General features: G+C 40.1%; 2 protein-coding genes across 5 annotated transcripts in view; both read right to left on the minus strand.

The window, feature by feature from the left end:
- Positions 1-25,454, minus strand: LOC141744568 (pulmonary surfactant-associated protein A-like). Of its 3 annotated transcripts, none has more exons than XM_074590807.1 (10): positions 25,333-25,454; positions 20,165-20,577; positions 19,276-19,372; positions 17,897-17,910; positions 17,118-17,315; positions 16,402-16,479; positions 13,809-15,643; positions 12,677-12,900; positions 10,679-10,789; positions 1-1,988 (listed from the first exon to the last, which is right to left on the minus strand). In XM_074590807.1, exons 5-7 carry the CDS (start codon positions 17,263-17,265, stop codon positions 15,267-15,269), a joined length of 603 nt encoding a protein of 200 aa, XP_074446908.1. In that variant the 5' UTR covers positions 17,266-17,315; positions 17,897-17,910; positions 19,276-19,372; positions 20,165-20,577; positions 25,333-25,454; the 3' UTR covers positions 1-1,988; positions 10,679-10,789; positions 12,677-12,900; positions 13,809-15,266. The 3 variants fall into 3 exon arrangements, with proteins under 3 accessions (XP_074446908.1, XP_074446907.1, XP_074446909.1); XM_074590806.1 differs by having other exon boundaries at positions 17,897-17,978; XM_074590808.1 differs by lacking the exon at positions 17,897-17,910.
- The window catches only part of LOC141744567 (pulmonary surfactant-associated protein A-like), an 18,449-nt gene continuing 17,041 nt past the window's right edge, over positions 24,976-26,383 (minus strand). For both annotated transcript variants that reach the window (XM_074590804.1, XM_074590803.1), the window contains exons 6-7: positions 26,272-26,349; positions 24,976-25,536 (exon numbers count right to left, since the gene is read on the minus strand). In XM_074590804.1, coding sequence (XP_074446905.1) covers positions 25,160-25,536; positions 26,272-26,349 — 455 coding nt within the window. In that variant the 3' untranslated portion in view covers positions 24,976-25,159. The remainder of the gene's footprint in view (positions 25,537-26,271; positions 26,350-26,383) is intronic.

Raw genomic sequence — 26,383 nt, forward strand, 5'->3', positions numbered from 1 at the left:
TGTTACGAAATCTAAACAAAAAGCTTAGTTACCGCTTGCTTGGTTTTAAGTGGAATCCATGCTTGGGGTTTTGTTTTAATTTTCTTCTGTTGAGCAAACACTGATGCCGCAGATCTGAAGACAGCCAGATCATCTGTTTGTGTTTCCTTTCTCTTCTTTACTTTTTCCCTATGCCTGTGAATCTCTCAGACACAGACAGCATAGTTACACGATACATTATGTCTAATTGACCTTTACCTCATTAATCAGTTAAATGATTCAGATACAGAAAATTACACATTATTTTTCTGACTCAGAATCCAGTCATTACAGGCAAAAAACCCATGGGTTGTTTTTGGGCCCAGAACCAGTCAGTCATACGACTATGAGTGTAGCAGACAATTACACCAACAAAGGCATGAGTTGGCTGCTTTAGCTGCTCATAAACCGTGAGGCAGTAACTCAGGTCACTGTGTTGGAGACAAAGGTGCTCTAGTCTTAAAGAAAAGCAAGATTTTTCTTCAATCACTGGTGGGTTTGTTTATTTCTGCCAAACAAATAATCTCTATCAAATTAAATTATAACGTCTTTGGGTCTTTCATTTCCAGCCAATTTATTACGAGCTGATGCTCAAACAGAATATCTGAAGCACTGAGCACTTTCCATTATAATTTTTCTATTGGTGCTAAAAAACATTTTTCTTTGAGTTATATTAAGCTATTCCAGTGGCTTTCCAAACCAACCAACAAAAGAAAAGAAACCCAATATTGGATTTTATGAAGAAATCAAACCCATTGCTCTTTTAAACTAACAGAAACCGTTAAATCTGTGCATCAGAAATCCTGCTAATCTGTGTCCCATAAGGTGGAAGAATCAGGCTGGAAAGCTTTAATTTGATGTTGCATGAATTTGATATTAAGATGGAGATTGATTTTATATTTTTTTTCATAAACTTGCAGAGAAGCAGTTTTGTTGTATTTTTTATATATCAGAAAGGGAAGTTAAACCAATAAGCCTATACAACACAGCTAAAAACTAAAGGAAACTTAATCACAATATTTCCCAGAGTAAATTTGCATAACATAATTTAGGCAAATAGTTGCTGTACATATTAACGTCGACTCGGTGTCTGGCCAGGCATGTCTGAGCATCGTGCTGTCCCTCATGCTCCTGCTCTAACCCCAGGATGGGGAGGGCTTTGTGTTCTGGCACTCGGGATTTGCAGGGAGAGGAACATTCATATAGATGGAAAGAGAGGAAAAATATTTTAGGCCAGTAAGTTTTCAGATCAGACAAAAGTAGCACAAGATCCTCATTTATTGCACAATTCCCTGTTGGGTTTTTCTAGGTTTGACAGTACAATCAGAGTAAACCAGTGCCTCCCCAGAGCACACCTCTGGCTGTCGGTATGTCCACCTGCACAACTGTCAGTCACCTCAGCTGAAGGCCTTGGCAATACTTACAGCGTAACTATAGAAAGGCAGGCTTTCTTGATGTTAGTTAAGGGAATACAACGCTGCATTATGCTTGCTTCTCTTTCAGTCTTCCTTTCAGTCCATTGTAATGCAAGAGAAGAAGTCAGTCTAGGAACTAAGCCAACAACAGTAATTACAATATAGCCAAAAAATGGAAGGCAAAGTGCTGAGAACCGTAGTAAATGAAGACAAAATTATACGCAATCTCTTTTCACATAAACTTATCAGCAATAGACTGGGAAACCCATCATTTTTGGATGGATCCTACACAGTAACAGTCATCCTCAGAGATGTTATCATCCTGAACCATCCTTCACAGGGATGGGTGGTGTTACAACTTTTACCGGGGCTGGCTCACACCGAGCCATGCAGCGAGATCTGTGGCACACGCTTCATTCTCCAGATCACCACCGCAGCGGGGGGCAGAAACATGAGAAAACTCATGATCAGCACTGCAGCAAAAATGACCAGCAGTATTTCCCATGGGGCCAGGATTGTTTCCAACATGGTTTCCTCCATTTCAAGAGCCTGAAGCTGTAAAGCAAAAAATACACTGCATTACTTTCTTGCAAATAGGCATTATGGCTGTATAGGTGTGTGTGTTGCATAGGGCTGTCAGCCTCTTTCACCTATTATTTTTTCATCCTGAAGAACAAACACAGTTTCCCCGGCTGCAGGGCCTAGAGGAGCTTCTGCTCTCTCTTTCTATGTCCCCTCGAGAGCCTCTGTGGAGCATCAGCCTACCTTTCCATTTTGGCTCAGTTGCAGTCGCTGATTCTGGTGTAAGACAATATGTCCACGCTGAAACACCCTTCCTGACTCTTGGGCCAGCCTTTGTCACCTTCTCTTTAAAATTATGACTTTTAAGGCCCTTCCTTCCCACTTAGAGCATCATTACACAAAATGATGGTTACACTGACGTGTATCAAAGCCAAAGCTGAGAATAAAAGGATTCAATGGAAAGAAGGGAGAACTGTAAGTCATCTGTCATCAGAATGTGTACTTTATCTCTTTTTTTTCCTGTAAAATAGGCTTTAGAAACTTTTTGCTTGCCAGAGAGCTTCAACAGATGTTCAGTAAAAAATTACGTGCTTTGAAAATGGCTACAGATATATTTTAAAGAAACTGTTAAATCTTTTGAAAACTAATTTCTGTTTGAAATGGTTTAATCAAACAAGTATGAGCTTAAGATGCAGGGAGGTTTAGCATCCAGGCACTGGGGCATACATGCAGAGCAGAAGCAGAGATAGTAAGTCTCAAGTCTTTAGTTTTGCAAAATAGAAAAAGAAAGAGTAGACCAGCCAGGAAGGAGTGGGACATGGAGCCAGGACTGTTAACAGGTGTGTCCTAGTTAGTCAAGGGCTCAATGCAATTCCTTCAGCACAGGAGCCACACACCTGAAAGCCATAATGAAGCCATAATGAAGGTGAATAAAAGGTGGTAGCCAGGGATTAAGCAGGCTTTTTATCCCCACAACCTCTTGCCCCTGTACCCTGGCAGTAAGGAGGTTTCTTGAGGGGCTGCAGTGCTGCCTTTGGCCTGGGAATTTGGCCTAGTTTTCACCAGAGGAGATCTCAGGTTTGTCTGTCACTTTTCATAGTGGGTGCTATACTGGGTTTCTGTCACTAAATCATGATCCTTATGAGAAGGAGAAGACTGAAACAGGGTTGATATAATATGCTTATTTGGAGAGAGTAGAAGAATATGAGCATATATGGGAAACTAGTGAGCTACCAGCAATTTTGTACCTGGCTTAATGGTGTTAAAATTGCCCTCAGCTCAGAGCTTTTTTGCTGTGGCTTGTGAGGAGGAGCAGCAGATGTCTGGTCACAAATCCTAGAGGATTTAGGTAATGATATTCCTTAACGAAGGCTAGCAATCTGTTAGGCAGACTCTAGATGGAGCTTCTCTTAGCTGCCGAATTAACTGGACTCTGCTACTCAGTCAAACCTTGGCTCTCTGGTGCCTACCTTTCTTTCATATTTACCTTCTCCTCTTGCTATTGAGGTGCCAGTTCAGCTTTGTTTCTAGAGAGAGACACATAATTTGACAGTGGAAAATATGTTCTCTCTCCAGGCTCAGTTGTGCCTGCCTAGCCAGGGTCAGTGTCTGCCTTGCAACAGTACCAAGACCTTTTGAGAAACCTCAGCTCTTGCAAGGTTGTGTCAAGTTTTACAGTTCTGATTAATGTCATGTCTTGCAAACCTGGGAAAAGTATGGAGAACAGGGGTGAAGCTCCCCTAGCTCAGGGCCTGGGGCATGCTGATGGCTGTGTCCCTGCCAGCTAAGCCACATATCTGTGGCAGGATGGTTGATGGTCCTGGAATGCTGCCCACCAGGTTGGCTCCCTGCAGCCAGCTGTGCTCTGTGTCTGGTGTCACCTGAGCTACAGAATAGCTTGGTTTTCATCTGGTCAGGCCTGCGGCTCTGACTGATGGGGCTGTGCTCTGGAACTCTTTAGGCTGCGTTATATTCTGACCTATCTTGCGGCACTCTTGATATTTTTTTTATTTTCTCCTCTGTGGGTGGATGAAGGTAAGTGTGAGGCTGTTCACAACCAGGGGAGGCAGCTGTGGGAGAGGGATGTTTGTGCTCGGGGAGCTGCCTTGTGCTGCTTCATGGCTGCACGCAGCTGCTGCGCTGGGAACAACAGAGGTAGGCCTCTTGTCCTCTAATTCAGTTTTCTTTTTCCATGAATTAATTCCTTTAAATATCTTCATTTCTGACTTGCTTTGTGGTCTCTTGTTCCTGCCTTTTTCTCTGTCAGGCATTTTCTGTTAACCTCTTGCTTCTGCTACTTTTGCTTCCTTCTTCAGCTTTCCTTTCAATGCTTGCTGCTCGTTACTTCATTCTCTTCCTCGTTCTCCTCTTCCAGTCTGTTGCAACTCCCCTGTTTGGACAAGCAGTTATGCAGCCATAGTTTGCATGGGAAATCCCCTGTCCCCATTTTCTGCTCTAGTGATCCCTCACTGAGACCTGGCTAAGGGGAAAAAAAATAATCCAGTGAGAGCATCCACTGCTGGTGAGGATGAGAGCAGAGCACTGCCCCTTTCCTTAAATCCTGGCTGTGAGGGAGGGTCACACCAGTTAAACTGCCACAAAACAAACGTCCAGTGATCTTCAGCTGAACTATATACCATGTTGTGTAAGAAATAGGCATTCTTAGACACCCTGGATGCTGAGGATGAAGGAAAGCTCTGTTCTCTTCCTCTGCTGAGAAAGTAAATCCTACGGTTTGAGGTGAGGAAGGTGAGTTCACGCAGACAAGAGAGGCTCCATGGGGAAGGCACCCCTCTGTTTCATCCTTTGGTGAAGAAGACATAATGTGTCACTATGCTTGGATAAGAAACCGCTGTCCTGTTAGCTGTACCACTGTCAGTGAAACAAAGGTCAGACAAAATGGCTCTACATGTGTCTGCTGGGGGAAGCACTCCCTGGGAGGCCTTGCTGGGTTTCTGTCTGCCTTGGACCTTCTGAGGAGCCAAAATGCTCTGCAATCAGAAAATAATAGTGAGGGTGATATTGCGGAAGCAATTGGGAAGTGATGGAAAGGTCTGTGATAGCGTGGAGACAGCTTCAAGGAGTCAAGGCTGTAAAGAGCAGCAGTTCATTTGCCAAGGGCCTTGTTCACCTATTGGAGCTGTTGACTACATTTGCTTTAGCTAGAAATGCTGCTGATTGATGATATAATTATGTAATGTCCCCAGACTATTAATTTGTCCTTCACCCGCCCATTCTGTTCTTTCCCTGCACTCATGTTCTCCTGTTTTAAGGCTCTGGGCTCTCAGCTTGTGAGTGAGTGCTGCACAGCTTGGGGTGCGTATGCAGCCTGCTTTGGTCTTTTGGGGACTGAATGCATCACCAACTCTTCGTAACTATACCTGTATGATGAGAGGGTCACGTCATACATCATATATTACATAATTTTCAGTAAGATGCATCATAAATCAGGTACACTCACGACAGTGGAATCCATCCCAAACAGAAACAGGGGCACTGACAAGTGAGTCCGCTAAACTGCGGTGCTGTGCAACCAGCAGTACAGAAGCTGGAGGCCATGACTCAACGACCCTTCCCAGTGTTGCTTGCCTGGGTTTCACTCAGCACAGCTGTGAAAGAGCTGGGACTGCTGCTCAGTTAACGAGGTGTTTCTCACATTGACAGTGTTTGATGCACACAGGCTGTGTGGTTAAATAATCTTTCCAAACAGTCAGTATCCCTGCCAACTTTCTAAAACTCTAAGCTTTGATTATGGGAGGGTATGAATGAATCAAAATAGCAGTCAAGCAAACATGGCTCTAGAACTACAAAAGCAGTGGTGTTTCTCTCAGCATAAAGAAACACTGTCTTTTGCAAGTTCTTTATCTCAACTAAAATCCTCATCAGTGAACATGCGAGCATATCAAATCTGGTCTCTAAACCACAAAATATTTTGCAGTGAAGGGTGCTCTAGATCTGTCCCCTAAATTTAACAGCTGGGTAGAGGACTAAAACCTCTGCAAGGACTGGAGCGGAAGGCAATAAATGACTTTAGAGGTGTATAAAATAATGAAGGCATTTAGGGAGGGGGAAAAAAAAGCCTTTTAGAGAAGTGTGATTTCTGGTTATACCTTCCATTTCCAGTGTTTCATTTAAGATTTGCCTGAAGCTACACAAATTAAAGTTGTTTTTTTTTCTTAACTATAGTTGATGGAGGGCCTTTTTGGACCCTAAAGAAGGGGTCATCTTATCACAGAGGACAAAACCCTTCCTTAGAAAAATCACAATTCTATCCTTATACCCTCCCCAGAAAACAAAATTGTAACCTTGTTATGTAGTTCTGGAAATGAAGCTGCTATGCTTCATTAACTGCATATGTTTAATGAAATCTAAAGTAGGCCTCGTAAAACTGTATGTCTTAGATTGTGGATTGCTTCACTGCTCCCCTTATCTTAGCACAGATCTATTTATGAATTGTAGTATCTTAAAGATCATGGCACACAACTGTTGCAGAGGCCTATAAGCAGAAAATAAAAGACTTGCAGTATTTAGCTGGTGTACTTGTCTGCCAGCTCACAGCCTGCTGCTATATAGGAAAGCCAGAAAATATCGTTTGACCATTTGATTTGCAGTATTAACTCTTGATTATTAGCAAAAACCAAAACCACATATAGGCAGACAGGGTGACTTGCTCTTCGGCATGGGCTGCCCTCTTCCAGTGAAGCAGATGGGCAGGGTGCAGCCGAGACAGCTGTCTTGTGGCTTCTGCCCTGCAAGGAATCTACCCCAATCTTTCCCCACCAGCTGAAACTATTCGAGTGCTTGTCCTGCCTGCTGCAGCATTGCTGTATTGAATGTAATCTTTGATTCTAGCTGTAATGAACCTATGCTAAAAAGTCTGTGCATGAGTCTGTGCTAATCTTGCTTTTTTTTTTTTTCCCCTCCAAGTTACTCATGAATATCTTTTGATTTTAGAGAACTATCAGTAGGGAAAACCTTATGAAAACCCACATGTATTTATCCCCTATCTCAACCAGGGGGCCCTCAGTGTGTCATGAGGCTGAGTACTGAAAGTAGCAATGCTGTTATGCCAAAAAGGCTGATTTGCAGTCTATAGAAGAAGTGTAAAGCTCTAAGACGGCCTTCTGAAGCCTACAGAGGTCATTGTAACATGAGAAGGTCCCCGAGCAAGATGCTTGTGGGAGGTGGTGGCCTCCCGGTCTGTTACTTGGTCTCAGTTGTGGTTCCTCTGAAGATGTTTGGCACAGGGTAGAAAGATGATCTGAACTGGCACTTACTCGTATAATTTGTCTACCTCCAAACTTCAGAGTAGTTCACTATCATGTATTAATTTTTTTCTGCCTCCTTGGAAAGGTCACAGATCTAGTACCACCGTCTCACCTCTGGAAACAGAAAAGCAAGTTTTAAAAGTCTTTGGGACACTAGTAAATTCATAAGTGCAGCCACTAAAAGGCAGAACGGTGTGCAAGGCCTGTTTCATATCAGTGAATTGAGTTATATTTCCTCTTGTTTCCATCAGAATATTCTGATTAGTAACTACAGCATTTAATGTCAATCAAAAAGCACCTGAGAGCAAAAGAGACTCAGTTGGAAGCAAACAAGAAATGTGGGTAAAGACTATTTGCCTTTCCTCTTCAGTTCCAACAGAAAAGCTGCAATTCCTTCATCTCCCCTAACGCAGCGTTTCAGGTTTACACCCATGTTTACATGCTTTTGGAAAGAACTGGTTCTGTTTAAATCTTGTGACTCTTAAATGATTTCTGGAGTTGGAATACTTCAGGCAGGTAAGAACCTCAGTGCCTGCAACAGAACAAACTCCTCACTGGAGAACTACTCAGTGCTCTTACTGAGTAAAAACCTTGCTGCTAAATATTTGTAAAGCAAGCACAAACATGCCTCAGGCTGACACTTGCTTATAGGCTTGTGTGACTGAGTATTTATGGAAGCACATCAAGGAAATTAGACCCTTGATTAATGTCTAAACAGGTGAATTCAGTGTTTAATTTTGTGGTGGGTGGCCTGCTCTAAGATCTTTGTTTCTAGTGTTATTTGAAACTCTTGGCAACAGCATCAGGTTCTACCCCAGATGTTCTTGTAGGCAAGAAAATACTGACAAATGCAGGCATATGGATCTCAGTAAGTATCATTTGCAAACACCTGGCTGGAAGCACATATTGGGAGACTTGGTTTTGCTGCTGTCCCTGAAGCAGGTAGCGTGGTATTGGTGTTTATCATGTATTTTGTCACGTTAATCACAATTCGCTTGATGGCATCTTCCACACTCCACTTGGGGGGGGGGGAGGAGGAGGGAAGAGGAAAAACTGTTCCTACGTCAAAGAAAATGGTTGTGGCTTTAAGAAAGACCCATCAGCCAGGACAAGTTTTCTACAAGAGCTCCAGGCCTTCCATTGTACTACTTACATACAATTATATATGTACCATATATATCAGTAATATTTGAGAATCAATCCTTCCCTTTTCCACACCCAAAGGCAGGGTCTTATTCAGCATAAGCTTGGATTTTCGTTATTACTGAAACCGACTGAAGCTAGAACAGACAGTACAAAAGAACTTCTACATAATACAGTTGTATTGGGACTTTTGGGAATATCTTGGTCACAGACTTACCTCTGTGTAATCAAGTGACAGTGCTTAATCACTAGTTTGCCTGTTGGAGATTAATCTCCTGGTGGAGATGGATGCAGTTGGATTGGATGAAAAACCACAATTAATAGTACTAAGCAAAAATATATATCTGAAATGTTAAAGACTGAATGTCTGAATGAAAGACTTAGTTATCTCTTTACACAATCATTTTTGATAGTTTAGCAGGTCATCTATTCCACTAAAATATACTAATTTAGTATATCAGATAAAACCAGATATGTGATACTGAGTTTCCGGTATGTTATACAAACAGGGCTTATAGTTCTTTATGTGGGGAGGGTTTTCATTATCTAGATGTGAGAGCTGCCCAATTAGATACACAGATCGACTCCCAGTTGCTTTAGTACAACTGGAGCTGCAGAACACTTGCCATTTTGCAGATGTGCAAACACTTCTTCTCCCAGGCATGTACTTATTTTAATGGAAGAACAAGTCAAAAGGGCTAAACCGGCAACAGTAATGAACTTGTTCTGCTTCCTGTTCTGCTCAGTCAGTGATTTAAAGCTTTAGCCTTCAAGTAGGGAAAATGAGCGTTACTGTGTACTTGCTCTCTAACATAACTGCCAACTTCCTATTAATATTTAAAGATAATTATACATGTATAGACTAGTTTTCTGAAGAGGTCATCACTGCTGCAATGCCTGCAGTGTGCCTCGTAATAGTGTACAGCTGCAGAAAGGTGAATTCCTATGTCACTTCTGTGACTGTGTTTTGTAAGCAGAGGCAGCAAACAGTAGGAACGTGAAAAGTTCTGAGACCTGGATTTCTTGCACAGTAATTGACTAGAAATGAGGGTGATGATGAAGAGAGAACTATTACTGCAAGTTGAAAGTGTCACTTAAAAATCCTGTAAAAACCAGGAACCAAATTCATGAGTTTAGTACCTTAGAGAAAAGGCTGTATTTCAACTATGTAAAAACCTCAGAAAGATCTAGTAACACTGCTCTGATCCCTGGAGGGCCAAACCTTTCAAACCAGAATAGTGTTATGAAAATGTTCAGAATCATAAATTATTAAGAGATATCACTGAATTTGTTTGTATTATAAATGTATCCTCTACAAGTAACAACTGAACACAGTGATAATTATAAATATTTCAGTATTCATTTTTGAAAGGATTTCAGCCTTTATAAAGCATGCTGTACTTTTAAGCAGAACCTGTGTACGTTTAGCTTTCCATGTATCAAGTCTCCACATTCATTTCTAGCTGCAAATCTAGGACACAAATCTAGCTTAAAGAATTAAAAAAAAAAAGTTTGGATGCAGAAATCAGATGCATAAAACTTGGGAGGAGATGTTAAAAAGAAAGGTATAATGAAGATAGCATATTTAATAATGCAAAGTACTGTAGCACACTGCTGGGGTTTTGCTGATCATGCACGTAGTTGCAGTATGTTTCACCTCACTTCCAAAGTAAGCAGGTGACTACCATGAAAGTTAAGATGCAACAAAAGTGTTTCTCTGCTGCTATTAAAGTATGCATAAATCACTTTTTCTGGATATGTAAATTCTGATTTTTCTATTTCATCTAATAAGGTGTCTTTATGTGGTATCTTAAGAGTTCCTGGCATATAAGTTTCCTGACTTTTGAATGTATTGCAGAGGGGGGTGTTATACACCTGTAAGTCAAATAGACTTTTCCTGGTCTGAAATATTTAGACTTTAAACACTTTAGAATAAACTTACACAAGCTGATGGTTTGCTCAATTAAAAAAAAAAATAAAAAAAATAAAGATTGCCTTATGCAGTGCACTTGCAGACATAACTCTATAAACCATTTAACAAACTATTTTGATACTAGTGAACTTAAAATAAATTACATGAACAGCAACTCTGTATTTTCCTCTTCATCCCTTCCCTGCTGACAACCTCGTAACCAAATTAGAAATAATTTAGTTATCCCCTTATTTTTGCAGGAAGGCCAGCAAGTGGTTGAATTTGAGTTGAATGTTTGCATCTCTCTCAACTTGACTACCTGAAATAAGTAAATAAGTTCTGGCTTTCTCTAAAGCTTGCATGGTCCTGCAGTCATTCAGCTCTTTTCCATCCACTCTTACCTGCTCAGAGTCCTCAAGGTGTCTTGCAGGTAAAATGGAGTCGCTTTGTCTGGGCGTCCATCCTCTGCTGTCAGGCAGCCGGCGTCTGTGTTAGAGAAGGTGGTGTTCAACCTGCCAGACAAAGCAGGGAAGGTGAGGGCAGCGTCCCCTCGGCTCTGCGAGGCTCAGGTGAGCGCAGCAGCCTGCACAGGTACTTGTTTGTACAGTGGTGCCTCTATCACCTCCCACTTGGTGTTCTTAAAGTGGCACAAGCTTTTCCAAAGAAAGGATGAAGCCGTTCTGCCTTGACAACAGTTTGCTCAGGATCAGCAAAACAATAGCTGTCTGTTCACACATGCACAAGTTGCTTTAGGAGACAGTCACTTGTAGTGAGAAATGATGGTCCTCTTCTTGCCAGGAAACCACTTGGGCTTTCCTTGTAAATCATCTTATTTACCGAGAAGTGAATAATCTGATAATAATAACAACCAGTTAGAATCTGAGTTATTTAATGAGTAGCACATGCAGCCATCAGCACGTGAGGCCTGATACCCCTAAGGCTATTGCAAATCCAAGGGATTCATACACCCAACTCTCTTCCAACTATGTATGTTCCACAACCCACTTGCTTCTTACAAGCTTAACTTTATTTAAAAATTTGAAAAATCATGGTAATAGTCAGGCTGTTGCAGAGTCTGTTGCATCGATTAAAAAGCACATGGAAACCCTTTCAGTGGCTTTGCTAAGTCAGCTCTGGCTCCGCTCCACACTGTTGTGGAGGTGGCACCACACAGTCCCTGAGAAATTACCCTTTTATCTGTACATGGTACTGCATCTAGTATTTGTCTGATGACAAGGAAAGATGTGAAGGCCAAATTGCGGCCTGGGTTAAGAACCTCTTGGTGGGGACACTGAAATCTGTGCAACGCTCTGTCTTGCAGTGGAGATAGCCAAAGGGGTGTAAATTCAGACTTCAAGCATGTCCCTTTAGACCTCAAAGTCAACTAACTGGCAATAGATTTTTTTTAAACTCTTACAAAACACAGAAAATATGAACTAGGATATTTTTAGAGGAAATAATGATTACTAAGAATAATTTTTCGTGATGGATAATTAAACAATTTTCTGAATATTTGTTTGGGGGAAAAAATGTTTTCCCCTGTACGAGGCAGCATCAGCACACTTTCCCCCCCAAAACCAAGTTCCTTTTTAAGTTTCTTTGCGAGAATTCTGATTATCCTGTTTTTCACTAGATTTTAAGATTAATATGACTTTAATTTTACTTAATCCTGGTGTTATTGTCATTACTCACCTTTGGAAGTGATGCTCTCCATTGGCTGGAAATTGAACATCACACAGTTTGGCTTGTCAGCAAGTTGTGTGGTCCAGTACACGCACAAGTACTGGTAAATACGGGGTGAATGATGGCAGTCTTATAAGGCACAGCTAGTATTTGAAGTTAGGATAGGGTGGATTAGGCTTTTAAAATAAGTTCATAAATGTTTCAGAAAATAACTTTGAAGTAAAGAGTTGCCAGCCTTGGGGAATCCTGTCTTTCTACAAATCAGATGGTGCTGTGCTGTCCTTTTGTTTGGATTTAGGAAATAAATTAGGTGCCCAAATGCTAAACCAATCTGCTTTCCAGGCCAAGATTGCTGGTTCTGGACCTGCCTGCTGTCAGCAGGGTTGCTAGAGGGAGCAGCTTCAGGCAGGGTGAGAGAGATTTGCTTGCTTTGAGGTTTTAGGGCCTCATCTATTACCAAAAGTAGCTAGAGTGTCCAAAGCCGGCCAGCATCTGTAGCTGTGGAGTAACACACTAAGTCCTTTACCCACTTCCCTGACAGACCACAGGAGAAAGTGCCTGAACATGAGGTGGTGGGGGAACATTTCTGCTGTGTCACACATTCATTAGACTGACACCGAAGGCAGACACTTTCTTTCACACATCTGGATTTAACTCAACTTTTGAGATGACTCTCTAATCCCCTAGAGATAAGCAGGAGAAAATAAAAAACTTACCATGTCTTTAAATGTTTGAGGGGGTCCAGCTTCATTCTTAGGCTGATGTTAATCATTGTAAACTTCCTAAACTTTGTTGGAATACGATGAGTGGAAAACTACTATATGAGGCGATGTCTGTGTTCCTGTTTCCTTGTGCTCATGGCAGAGTTAGTTTCACAACAGCAGTCACGCAAGGCGGAAGACTCTGAGTGAGCCCATGGGTGCAGGCAGACACTGGTGACCTGCAAAACATTTGTAAGTAAGAGTAAAAAGAGAGTTTGAATGTGGAACAGTGCCTATGGACTCCTGAGATCCCATTTCCCCTCTGCATATCTGTTTCAATGGGTTTAACATAACAGTCTACCTAGACCTTACCTGATAAAGGATTCAGTAGTTTATATTTTGGCTATGTTGTCCAGAAATAGGGCATTAGTTAACAGCTTGTAGATCTCCTTACTTGGCAAAGAGATGCATTGGATAAACTGAGGACTTTGCTCACAAAAGCTTTCTCTTTGCATATGTCGGGATAACTTTACAGATCCTGGAACAGGGAAAACTGGTCCTATTTAGTATGTGTTATTATCAAGGCCAGGTTGGATGGGGCTTTAAGCAGCCTGGTCTAGTGGAAGGTGCCTCTGCCCATGGTAAGGGGGTTGGAACTAGATGATCTTTAAGGTCCTTTCCAGCCCAAACCATTCTGTGATTCTATTGTAATGAAGGATTTGAATATTTCTGGAGTGAATAATTAAGTAACCTGCGGAGGTAGATCACCTGCAGGCACCAAACTGTTCAAGCAGAAAGGTGTCTTGGTTTGACGTTAGCCCTGCTGCATTAATCATCCTAAGTAGACACCTGTAAGATAAATTGCCTAGTTTGCAGAGAGTAACAGCAAGAATGATTCACGGGCCATGACATCAAGCAGAGGGCTGAACAGAGGCCAGGAAGATTCATGCCATGTCACAGAGCAGGTGGTGAGAACATGCACTCAAAATATTTGAGTAATTAAATTTAAGCCACTGCAGCAATGTTGTGCATGGCCAGTTGCTGCTCTGGAATTACAGCAACGTGCACAGCTACAAGGCTCCAAGCGGTCCCTTTGGTGGCCCCTGCATTCACACCAGCTGTGAGCTCGCCTTTGCTCCCCAGTTACCTTCATACTTTGACTGTTCCATCTCCCTGTCACACAGAGGCTGAGAGGAGCTGGTCTGGCCCTGGAGCCGGGTACTTCCTTGCTCAGCTCTCCACAACCAAGCTGGAACTAACAAAGCACAAATGAGTGTGACTAATAGCCAGGCGTTTGGGTTTATGTATATGGAGGCATGCCCAGATCCTCAACCAGCTTTTCTACCATGTCAAGGAGCTTATGCAGAGCCTTCATTGCCTAAGCTATGTTGAAGTCAATGGCCCCAGAGTAAGGAAAAAGAATAATAGGCATTTCTGGATGCATGTGTTGCACTGCACATTTGTGAATCTAACCTTGTGAATACTCAACTTCAGCAGGTGACTGGACTCCAGTAAGAAAGTTGTTCAGAGAGCTTTGTCTCAATCCTTTAGCTTGAGCTGGAGGGTGCAGACTCTGAGCAGCTTCTGCAATGAGCGCAGAATATAGGCTGCTTCAGAAATATAGGCATCCACCAAGCTCAGCCCTATGGCAATACCAACGAGGGTTTGCCAAGAAGCCTGTGGTGCCCAAAAATCAGCTGTATCCGAATCCCTCTACTATCTAGCTTAACAGAATTGGCCTTGTCATGGCTCTACTGATCTTCCTAAACCCCACGGGCACTGTAACTCCTGTTGGCTCCTGTGTTTTCTTTCACACACATCCCACATGGCATTCTTGTGCTACCACTTTGAGTCAGGAGTTGCTGAGGGGCTCAGGACAGGTGGCTTCTGGCCACCAATTTTCAGGTATATGAAGGTTAAGGACCTGCTGACTCTAAAGCTTTCCTATAGGAAATGTAAGGTGGGTGAGACTCCCCTTTGTGCTCATAGCTCTGTGTAACCCTAGCAGCACTGCTTATTTCTTCTTTCAGGGGACCCGTTATGGGTGAAGATTTCTTCTTTCAGGGGACCCGTTATGGGTGAAGATTTCTTCTTTCAGGGGACCCGTTATGGGTGAAGATTTCTTCTTTCAGGGGACCCGTTATGGGTGAAGATGGCCAAAGAAATGCAGGCTGAGCAACAGCAGGGGTAATAGAAGTGTCAGTACAGATAGGTTTGGTGAGCTAAACTTAGAGAAAGGGATCAAAATACACACAACTTAGAGGCTTGTGGGTAAAGGGGTGCTGAAAGTTCTTGTGGCTGTAAGTTACTTCAGGTATGTGCCCAAGAAATCTGCTTTTTGCTCTTGTAATAAGTAGGAGCCTGCAGGTAGGAGTATGAAGAAACTCAGTGAGCAATGACTACCAGAACAGACAAAATGGCCACTGCTTTCATGATAAGTAATTTCCTCTTTATGGTTGACATTTTTTAAAAGACAGATCAGGCTAGGAAAGAGTGACTTTTCTTTTTCATGCTGCATTATCTGATTTCACTAGCTGCAAATGAAGAGGAAAGGGATAGGCAAGCGTATTCCAGGGAGCCCGCTAGACAGCAGCAAGGGGAAGCACTAAAACTGACAGACAATAAGGTGATTCTGGTTGCACTTTCTGTCATTCCAAGTGCCATCAGTGTACATCTCCACACATTCCTCTTCCCCTTTGCCAGAAGGTTCATGTAAATACCAGTTAGTATAGGTCAGCTGTGTACCATCCAGGAACTGGAATTTGCTTGGAATTAGAGATTCTTTTATCCCCAGGTAGGCATAGGTGTTAAAACTTTTCACAAAGTACAAAATGGCATCATTCTCGCCTGGGTTCCTTGGAGTGGCAATAGACCCTCCAGCCTCTTTGCATTTTTTCATTGTAGCATGGAAATCAGCTCTTTTCCCATTGGTAGCAAATATTTTTCCTCCAGATTCTGTTATCATCTTTTCCAAGTGGAGGACTGCAAGGTGAGGTAAAAGCCGTTAATATTTATGCATTGTTTTGCGGTCACCTTGCTGCCAATTGTAATTCCTGCTACTTTCCTACATAACTTCAGATTAAACCCAGGAAAAGGTAAAGGAGAGGACAATTTGAAATGAAAGATAAAAAAAAAGAAAAAAGACAACCACCAAAAGTTAGAAGAAATCTGAAAAGATGAGGGGAGGTGAAAAAGGGAAGAAACATAGGTATACAGACAATGAAATAGGACAAGAAGAAAAGAGGTTGGAGGAGTGAAGGAAATGAGGAATTCTACATTTGGAAAAAGTATATTATTATTTTCTTTGAGACACTGTATAAGCCCTCTGAGATGTTTTGCAGTATACAAGGTTGTATGTCAGTCCTTGAGTGACTAGGATCTTAGATGTGATCCGGTTGTGATTGTTTTGTTATGTTCATAGCATTCGGTTTGTTTGTCTATTAGGAGTAAGAGGTGCCCATGGAACTCTTCTGCATAGGCAGGAATTCTAATTGATAAATTTCTGGCTCTCCTGCCAGCTTCAGAGCTGTTACCTAGGTATCTCCCACTAGTTATGAAAAACTAATTCCCCCCCTTCCATTTGAGAGCTATCACTCTCCTATCTACTAATGATCAAAATAGAAATGAAATGCAATAAAATTGCAGAAAATTCTGGCTTTTTCCTAAGAAGCCATTTTGTTGTTCATCTTGTTTATGCCCACTAATCCAGCTACAGCAGAAAGTAAAGGCAGGTAAATTACCTCCTTCGAGTCTGGAAATCCGATGTTCTAATTGACGGATAACGTCTTCCACTTCATTATCAACCATCGGTAGGAAACCTATGAACAAAAGCAGTTGTTATGCACTTTGCGTTACAGTTTGAATCTTGGCTTTCAAGATAAAGCAGAAATAATCGTGTGAAATTAATATGAATTTTTTGAATGTTTATTTGACTCTATTTTAGTTTACTGCTGAGATTTAAATTGGGAATATTTTCAGGCATTGATCCTTGGAAGGATAGGGAATACATTGCTGGAAACTACCTGCAGATCAGTGATGTTTATGGAAAATTTGTATTAGCAAATTGTTGGTCTTCACTCTATAAGTGAATGAGCCACTCCAGGCAAAACACTGGCATTTGTGCAGTAGGTTTAGTTATTTTTAATTGTGTCTAGGGATTGCTGACAGAATCTTTCAGGCTGTTCAAGCACTTGCTTGCAGGTCCAACCTAATGCCTAGCAACAAGTTTCTTGTGTTATGGGAAATGATACCCTTCTTTCTGTGACTTGAACCATTGCATCATTAAGCAGGAGACATTTAAGCGTCTTACTTTATACAGGGAATTAATACAGATCTGTTGATTTTCCACCAAGTAGAACCCACATCAGATTATACAGCATAGCACTGAGTTTACAAAGCATAAAAATGGAACACAACAGTACATCTGGATGAAAATTGAGACGTTAACTGCATGTACCTGGTATAAATCCTTGATCTATCCCATCTTCAGGCAACTGTGCAAAACTGGAGAGTGGAAAACTTCCTGCTGGTTTACCTTGAGCACAGCATGGGAACAGCAAAAAAGCCACTCCTAAGATTTTGTGGAACAACCGTGGAGACCGCATTATTTAAAGCCAAGAGTAAAACAGACTGTTTTACTCTCCAGTGTAGAGTCCTGCATTTAAAAAAAAAAAAAAAGCTTCTGATTTTCGCTGTCTGGGTTTAAAGTTTTATGTATGTTAAGTTTTGCCCTCAGTGACGTGAATGTTATTGATGTAGCCGCAAAGTTAGGTTATTTCAAATAGTTAAAATATTTTCCAAAAGACTCAGTCTGCTAGTCTACAAGAGTTTAAGCTACAGAGTAAAAAACCAGAATATCAAAGCTATTTTTTGTACAGCAGATACCATCATATGCACTTTTCCCATGCAAAAAACTATGGTTTCAGCCATCATTTTTACAGGCGAGCAATAGACATGTCTGCTTCAGTAAGAGAAAGGCTGGTTAAGATAAACTGGAACATGCTGTCTTTACCAATTGGTTTAAAAGGAAAACAATTGTTAAGGCTTATTTTTCCATTTTAGCATTCATCTTTTAAAGTATCTTCCCTTCAGATGATCTCCTCTGTAAAAGTTGGTGAAAGTTTTGATAAAAATGTTGAGATAAGAAAAAAAAACTATAATGGAAAGGTTTGTGATACAGTCTAAGAGGATTCAACATAATTTAAGTGGAAACCTATTTAAAGATGTTCAACTTACCTAGCAGCTCCAATCTGAAATAAGAAAGACTCGTTAAATTGTCTAATTTATAGGGCATGTAACTTGAGATTCATCTTGTTACCTATAGGAAATACAAATAGCATGTAATATAATATGAATTTGCATATGAATAGAAAGTTAATGAACTTTAACTTGAATGATGGGGGTGTGTGTTTTCTTCAAGAGGTAAACACTTAAAATGTGAGGAAAATATTTAAGGGTACTTTCCTGATTTGTAGAAACACTTTCATGTGTTTTAAAAAACCCAGCCCTGGAGCAGAACAAAGCAATTTCTCAATACATATTTGAAATACGCAACATTTCCACAGAATGGCTGTGTAAATGTTACATTGTGAATGCCACTGAAGATAAGCCAAAACAAGGAGTTCACCTGAAATATAATATGCACAAGGAACACCACCATCATTTTCATTACAGACCGAGGACTTATCAGTGATAATGACTTGATGTCTTATAACTAAATAGAATATCATATTTGTGGCAGCAAAGCCAAAAGACAACGGTACCTCTGCAGCATATGTAGATGTAACAGCCACAGAAGCACATACTTAAATAATTCACAGAATACTCCAGGGGAAGTTTATAAATCATAAATAATAACAGTTTTATCCAACAGAACAATGAACTTCCAGTAAAGCAAGAAGCTTCTCTAAGTGAGTCCTGTAAGTACAGAAGCCTCAAGACGCAGAACATTGCTGAACTAGAAATGCATTGCCATTCACCTTTAAGTTATTCTCACCTGAGAGTTGTTTCTATCTGATGAAGACTTTTAGGAAAGGAGTTTGAGGCTCTGCTCCAGTTCAAACGAACAAGATGCGGGCACATCATCCTTGTGGTGTCAGGCCAGCATCCTGATGTTACAGCGAGACTAACAACCGAGTTCGCTGAGGAATAGGTGCTTTGAGATTAAATGTGGAACATGAGCAACATCCATATTAGTCTAAGATGCTACTGGATCTAAGCAAGCCTAGATGGCCTCCATAGGCACTTTGCACCTGTGCCCTGCACCTTCATACTTAGTTCAACAACTGATGTAGAGTCCTTTGTCGTTGGCATTGTGCCCACAGAAGCCTGATTAATTCCTGCAGCATGTTTATTAAGTGCCCTGGAAAAGGCACCAATCCTGTGAAAAATAAATAAGCGGTACCCAGGTGCATGTACCTTGACAGAGGAGGGCTCTTTTAAATTTGCACGCATAACCTTTATTTAAAGTTTCTTGTTAAATTTCAAGGTTCTTAGCTTTTGAGTGTTTGACCTAATGCTTGTAACATTCTTTTGGCTGAGGTTTTCTAATTGTTTTATGGAAAAAAAAAACCCCAAACCAAACAGCCAACAGAGAACATGAGACAAGCCATTACCTGGGAGGTCCAGATGAGCCCTAGAAAAGGTCATTGGCAGAACCTGGGCCTTTGCATCTGTGGTGAGAACTAGCACTTCAACTGCATCTGGAAGAAACTGCAGGTTAGGCGAGTGTGAGAAGAGGATGAGGCTTGGCCTCCATTACTGGGTTTCACATGCTGACTTATGGCCTGGGAAACCAGCAGGGAGACAAAAGTTTTCTTTGTATAATAGACTGGTGAGAAGAGCTGATGTAGATTTGAAAAATTCTAAACTAAGAGGCTAGAAATTAAGCTAAAATAGATACTTAAAAATACTTACTTTTTTTCTACGCTTGTTTGATTGCCTAATAGAATATTCTATAAAGCTATCATGATTTATAAACTACTTTCTGATCTTGCTTTGAGAAGCATATCACAGAGGCTCAACACGATTCAAGGATACGGATCTGATAATGAACGAACAGTTTTTGAGTATTGAGGCAACTTTTCTTCTGTTTCCACATCTATCATTAAGAGGTTTTATAATTTAGTGCTAGTGAAACAAGTGAAGGATATTTTGAGAGTAGATTATGTTACACAATGTAGGCAGTAGGTAAATGCAAAACATACTAAGGACAAAAGTTGGTCAACACTGCTTTCTTAGCTGCTTCAAGAAATACAGGCACAAGAGTTGAATTTCAGTTTATGAAAGTGGGTGTGTGTTCCGTCCCTCAGCCTGTTAGCCCTTCCTTTGTATACTTATCCTCCTGAAAGTTGTTGTTTTTTTCCTTCATGGTGCTAGTCACACTGCAGATAACCTTGAAAATTCTTTTCTTATTATCTCAGTTTGTATTTAAGTGGCCTCAACCCCACTTATGTTTTCTGTTTATGTTGATTTTGTGCTGTTCTGCTATTGTTTCCATCCTACCTTGCTACCACCTTGTCCTGTGCTTTCTGCATTTGCTTTTCTCTTCCAAAGAATTCTCAGACTGGCCCCAGCAGCTCCCTTATGCCTGGGAATACCAGGAAGAGCACAGAGCATGCAGGACCCGGTGTCTTCCTTTCTCAGAGGAGGCTGAGGCTATTTTTGCTGAGCTTTAAAAACAGGAAGCAAAGAATACAGCAAGATATGGACACCTGTGATGGCAAACTTCAATATGGCTTTTTTTTTTTTTAATTATGAGCAGCATTTTAGAGCAGAAAGTCTTAATTTTACCTGTAGACAGTGTGATCAATGCTTGTAAATGCTATCACCACCTTGCTCCACTGACTTAAATCATGCATGAAGGATCCAAGTGGAGGTCACTAGATTTCTCTGATATGTCACCTGCTGCAACTCAGCTGAAAAACACAGAAAGAAATAGTTTTGTGTTTCTAACAAATAGAAAGCAAGACAACGTCTTGTCTTTTGAATAGTTGTTAGTAGCAAAATAGTGGGAGAGAGAAAAAAAACCCTCATATGAACCAGATGAAACTATTATTTCATATATTCTGCAGTTATTCTCCATTACCTGCAGAAGGAGGTTAAATTGTTCACTACGGTCTTTACTACCATAATTACCATTGCTGCAGCCTCCTCAAGGGTTAAGGTTGCTGTACAGTTCCTTTTGGCTTCTGAGTCACAAGGGCAGAGATGGGTGAAAGTTTCATTCCAGATTTTACCTGGCATCACACCTGGCTTATCACCCTTGAGCCAAATTCTACAAAATCCTGGTTTTCTAACAGGGACTTCAAATCAAATCCAAGTCTCCTTATTGTTTTTAAAGGTGCTATTCTAACTTCCAAGCATCCTGTATTGATTGTGTTTTAAACCCAGGTATGTTTGTATAACTGCAGGTTAATATGATTTTATAACTGTACATTTCAACTCCTGATAACGAAAATCACTTGCAATCTGACACTCTTTGAGGTCCAGACAGACATGTCGTACCATTACACAACACTCCTAAGAACATTGTTTTCCTCTGGTTCATAAGAATTGTAATAGGGCCATTAGTCTTTCTACCGCTTCTCAGTGTGGTTTCAAAGCCAGCTAACAAATTTCCTGGTGGAAAATATTTCTTCTCCTATTTGTTCTTACTGTTCTTCTAAAGAAAAGCTGCAAATACATGTAAAATGTATGGTTAACCTTTACCCTGCTTTGTATTTGCAGCACTGCTAGGACATTGTGGCAGCAAGTACTGGTATTTTTCCGCCATGTATGTTTTTTTTCTCTCAAAGAGAACAGAGAAATAAATCATTCTTCTTTAAATTTGGCTTTGAAGTTAAAAGAAATAAATAAAGGAGGCACTGGTCCCAATTTATACAAGATAAGGTAGCCCTGCCAGTTACTATGTTCACATAGGGTTGAATTTGAACTCCATTTTCCCAAGAACCATGGGGCTTAGGTTTTTAAATCAAATTTCTACAAAATCTGGAAGCCAGAGAAAAATACTTAGTTCCTGTAATTGAAGGTCAATTTCTTTACATGTGGTAGGCATTGACAGGGGCAGGGGAGAGGTTTCTGAGTGCTCAAAATTGCTAATAGTATTTCTAAGCTAAACACCTAATTAAATTATACAGTTATAAAAGAGGATATCACCCTAGACCAGAGAGAATTATCTCTGAAATCAATATCCATAATTTTTATGGCCAGACAAAACTCTCACTGTTAAATATACTGTAATAACAATTGTAGTAAATTTCTCCTATGTGACATGCAATCCATTTTCCTTCAGGAGGGACTGAATTTTTATGACCTTTTAACTTGTACTAAGATCTTAATTCTCAAAATTTGCTTTTATAGCATTTGAGAAGTAAGTTATTTTCTGAAGTAAAGACCTTACTGGTAGATTGCTTTTCTGTAGCAAAGTATTATAAATTAAGAAAAAAAGACAAACTTGGATTTTTTCCTGGTTTGGTCATTATGCACCAGGGATTATTTTTACTCATTGCATTTTTAAGGAAAGATTTTTATCAAAAATTATTTATCTTATTATAACAGAACAGAGAAACAATTTATTCTGTTTCTTCTTGCGCCTGACCTCTCTGTCCAATAAAAAAAATAAAATCCATTAACACATTAAATGCAGAATATGGATCTTTCACAAAAAATAGACTGAAATGCTTGTAAGTGTCTTAAACAGCATTTGAGGGTTTAAATTGATAGGGTTATACACACTAAAAAAAGCCATCTAAAAGAACAAAATAACAATTTCTGGATACTTTTCTATTCCTCTCTGGAACTGCAAAGAATAATCAAGTAACATTCTACTGAGTACGTACCTTCACCAGGATTTTAATTACCACATATGAATCCCATGAGATACAAGTGCATCTCAAACCTGTCTGTAGAATATTGCATTTATTAGGGAATTTTATTTCTTCCACATATGATGGTTGACATTGGACTTTTTTTTTTTCTCTGAAGTTCAAATTTAGGACATAAAAGTCCACGCAAAAGAAGGCAGACAGAGTTGTTTTTTTTTTTTATAAAGAAGCTAGGAAACTGGCAGATGTCCCCTTGATATCTTCAGTTTTATATGCGAGGCATAGTCAAGAGTTCTAATGCAGAACAAGGAGTGCTGCTTCAAAATGGTCTAAGGGGAAGGCTGGAGCATAGCAAGAGAAGAGCTGAGTAGGATGCTATGTGGAGATATTTTGTGAAAATAACTGAGGAGTTTCATTCAATTACTTGAAATGTTACAGATTTCAGTGCGAACCATAGAGGGGAAGGTGCTGCCTAGCAGTTCTTTGACTGGATCCAAGGAGTTTTTATTTTCAAGGAGTTTTTATTTTTAAGCAGCATGTGTGTTTGATTTGTTTTGGTTTTTTTTCTAATGGTAATGGCTTAAGCAGAAAGAAATTGGACTCTTAGACCTACCTTAGATGTTTTGCTTATTGATGTAATAAAAATCAGCTTTTGATTGAGAAAATAATCTTATTTTCTTAATTGGGCAAAAAGCACCCAAGCGTCTTGAAGTCTAAATCTGTTTAGAGATTGGTGATACATTGTGTTAAGCCACTTGTAAGACTTTACATATTAAGGATTTTAACAAGAGATTTGTATAGTCATTTTGTAAACACAAATGTGGTGGAAATACACTGTTGATTAACTAAAGAAATAGGATGCTCTAAACCTAGGTGGAGATCTATGTAAATGAATATGTGAATTTGGTTCAGATAATAAAAGTTCATGTTATTTTTTTTGGTCTTTCTCCAGCATGATGCCTTCTTGTGCCAGGTAATCATCTTGCTCTAACAAAGAATCCGTACAGTTGAAAAATTCAAAAATTGCTAACAAGGTTTACTCATTAAAATACTAATAATTACAACACAAGAGGCAGAGGTAGTTTTAAGCAAACCTTCAACTCTTTCTAGCAGATTTAGTGCAGCTGGTCAGAGCTAAGCCTCGGAAAATTAAAAGGTATCAGTTTAGCCTTATCTTTTCTCAAAGTAACCTGAGAGTCAGAATTTTTGTCATGGCATGTTCTATTTGAACATGGTCACATTTGAAATTTTTGGCTAAAACGGGATCATTGTCATAGGTTTCCAAGGAAGCTATTCTGTAAAGTGGGTTCACACTTTAGAATCTATCCAATGTGGTACTGGGTCTACTTTTCCCATTTCAAAGTCCCTGTCCACTCTCAGATCAGCTGGAGTGCTGTATGCGATGCTGGACACAAATCCTCCACTGCCAAAAGTATCCCCTTATGTCCTCTGTCTGAAGACAGTAAAGCTTTCCTACTTGACAGGCCTTGTGGGACAAGGGACAACACTGCTCAGAGTCAAGTCCAGGTTCCTATGGGCTCCCTGCACAGAGCCAAATGTAGGGGTGGAGGAGAAGATGAAGCAAAACTGTTTCTGCATGTATTTTAATGACACTGCTTCCTTTTTTTTTTCTTCTCCCCCCCCCCCCCCCGTCAGGTGGTGTGAAAATGATAATGGATGGACCCAGGACTTCCTCACTGTAAGGTATGTGTGTGAGAATTGGCTACTTATGGTACATTACTGAGCACCCACTGCTTGCCAGCTTCCCAAACTGAGTAGCGGTGAAAATACTTTGTGAAAAGATGCTTCTTGCTTCTAGCAGCTTTGAGTCATGGTCTGACTGTGCGGTTGCTTGGCATGACATCAGCAGAGAAATAGTTTGTGTTTGAACTGATTGAACTTCCAATCTTACCTGCTCCCCAAAATAGTATGGCATTGTTTAGTGGTTTAGGAGAAGACAGGTGGCCTTCTACACTGCAATAGTCATAGTTTTATGAAAGAATGCAGTGTTCTAGCAACAAAATAGAATCTTTAGTATTTTATACATGTATTTCTATGTCTACATGGATCTAATGCAATGTTTATCTGTTTTATAGAGAGTAGCTTCTGAAACTAAGAAAATTAATTGTAGCTGGTACTGTTAATATTTTTATAAAACAAAAGTGAAATATGGATGCCGAATGACTCTGTGCATGCTTCAATATGAGACAATACAAGCCAGATAGTACAAAGAGACATACAGAACCTGAGATCATAATTGCTTCAGTGAAGTCAACCTCTGCACATCTCTTTTAAGGCAGATACTATTAAACGCTTGGAAATGCATCCAATATGAAGCCATGGGCAATTTTAACTGCAGGCTTTTCTAATATCCCAAATCAAACCTTGGAATTCTCCTCAAATCTTCAGAAAAGCACAGTGCACAGAGACGGTTTGCCATGAAAAATTGATCCTGAGCTATTTCCAATCCTCCAAAAGAGATAAACACGTCAGATGAGGCACATTTTAATTAAGTTAATCACCTACTACATTTGGCATTTTCTTAACAATAAAAAATACCATACTATGATTAATTTTAGGTTTTCTGACATAGAATAATTGCAGATATTGCATAAACTTGAGACACAAGATATTTCATTGTCTCCGTACTCTGAGGTGGCTGAAAGGCCATTCTTTAAAATTCACAAATTGTGAGGCGATACAGGTTGCATTTTTTGTCATTCCAGCTCCCATCAGTATACATCTCCACACATTTTTCTGTCCCTTTGCCGTTAGGCTCATATTGGTGCCACTTGGTATAATTCAGAGGCATGCCATTTATATACTTAAATTGACCTGAAGTCTCACCCTCTTTAATGCCCAAGTAAGCATATTGGTTATACTGTTGCACAATGCTCAAAATAGCTTTATTCTCCTCTTCATTCATGGGACTTGCAATAGTTCCTCCAGCCTCTTCACAGGATTTTACTGCAGATCCAAAATCCACTTTCTTCCCATTGCTGGCAAATATTTTCTCTCCTACTTCTCTTATTTTCCCATTCAAAGCAAGCACTGAAACATGGAAAGAAAAAGCCTAGTTAGCTTTTTTAATTTCTTATGGCATATATTGATGAGGATGCAAAGCAAGAGGAATCAAGAGATGTGGAGAAAATTAAAAGTTGTAGGAGGAACAGAGGTCAAGAATGAGAGTAAAGAATGAAGAGGAATAAAGATCTTCAAAATTTTACCAGTTCATGAAGTATATTGTTGTGCTGTTTGTGACCATCTGTTATCATCTTCTCCAAGACAAGGATGCCCCACTAACATTTGCTACATACACTGTCAGCCCTGTTATATTAAGTGTAGTCTCTAAAGAGGATCAATCTGCTCCAAATTTGAGCAAGTGAAACAGAAAAATGATAACTTTTGTGAATTCCTTCTCAGTACAAAAACAATTTACCGCCTTTAACAATCTGGCTGCTGATAGATAAAAATGCTAGCATAGTGGTGCAAAGCTGAGGAATTCCCAAGAATCCATGTGGAAAGCGCAACATCAGTTAGAACAATTTTTTTTTTTTAATAACTCAAATTTAAATAAATGCATATTAGTGATCCTGTGAGAAATATGCTTCTCCAGGAAAAGTGAGCCCTGACGCTCCCCTGCTTTGGATGAGAAAATGGAGTTTTGGGATATAGTACCACTTTCAAGTGAGATTTCTTTCCTGCAAGTCATGACTCTATATTTAATTTTGCCTAGTGCACTTAAAACTGATTGTGAGCTGAAAAAGTAAAAATGGGAAAAATTACCGCCTTCAAGTCTGCAAAGTCGGTGTTTCAAATTTACTAAAACATTGTGGAGTTCAGTGTCCAGCGAATCAGGCAGACCTACAGAGATAAAAACAAAAGTTATACAATCAAG

Source organism: Larus michahellis, chromosome 6 (genome assembly GCF_964199755.1).
Source record: "Larus michahellis chromosome 6, bLarMic1.1, whole genome shotgun sequence".
In the NCBI taxonomy this organism is placed as follows: domain Eukaryota; kingdom Metazoa; phylum Chordata; class Aves; order Charadriiformes; family Laridae; genus Larus; species Larus michahellis.

Coding starts and splice junctions, on each gene's coding strand:
- LOC141744568 (XM_074590808.1), bottom strand. CDS start 17,265: ATGCGGTCTCCACGGTTGTTCCACAAAATCTTAGGAGTGGCTTTTTTG. Junction 16,480..17,117: donor AGATCAAGGATTTATACCAG/GTACATGCAGTT, acceptor TTTTGTTCATAG/GTTTCCTACCGATGGTTGAT. Junction 15,644..16,401: donor GATTTCCAGACTCGAAGGAG/GTAATTTACCTG, acceptor CTCACCTTGCAG/TCCTCCACTTGGAAAAGATG.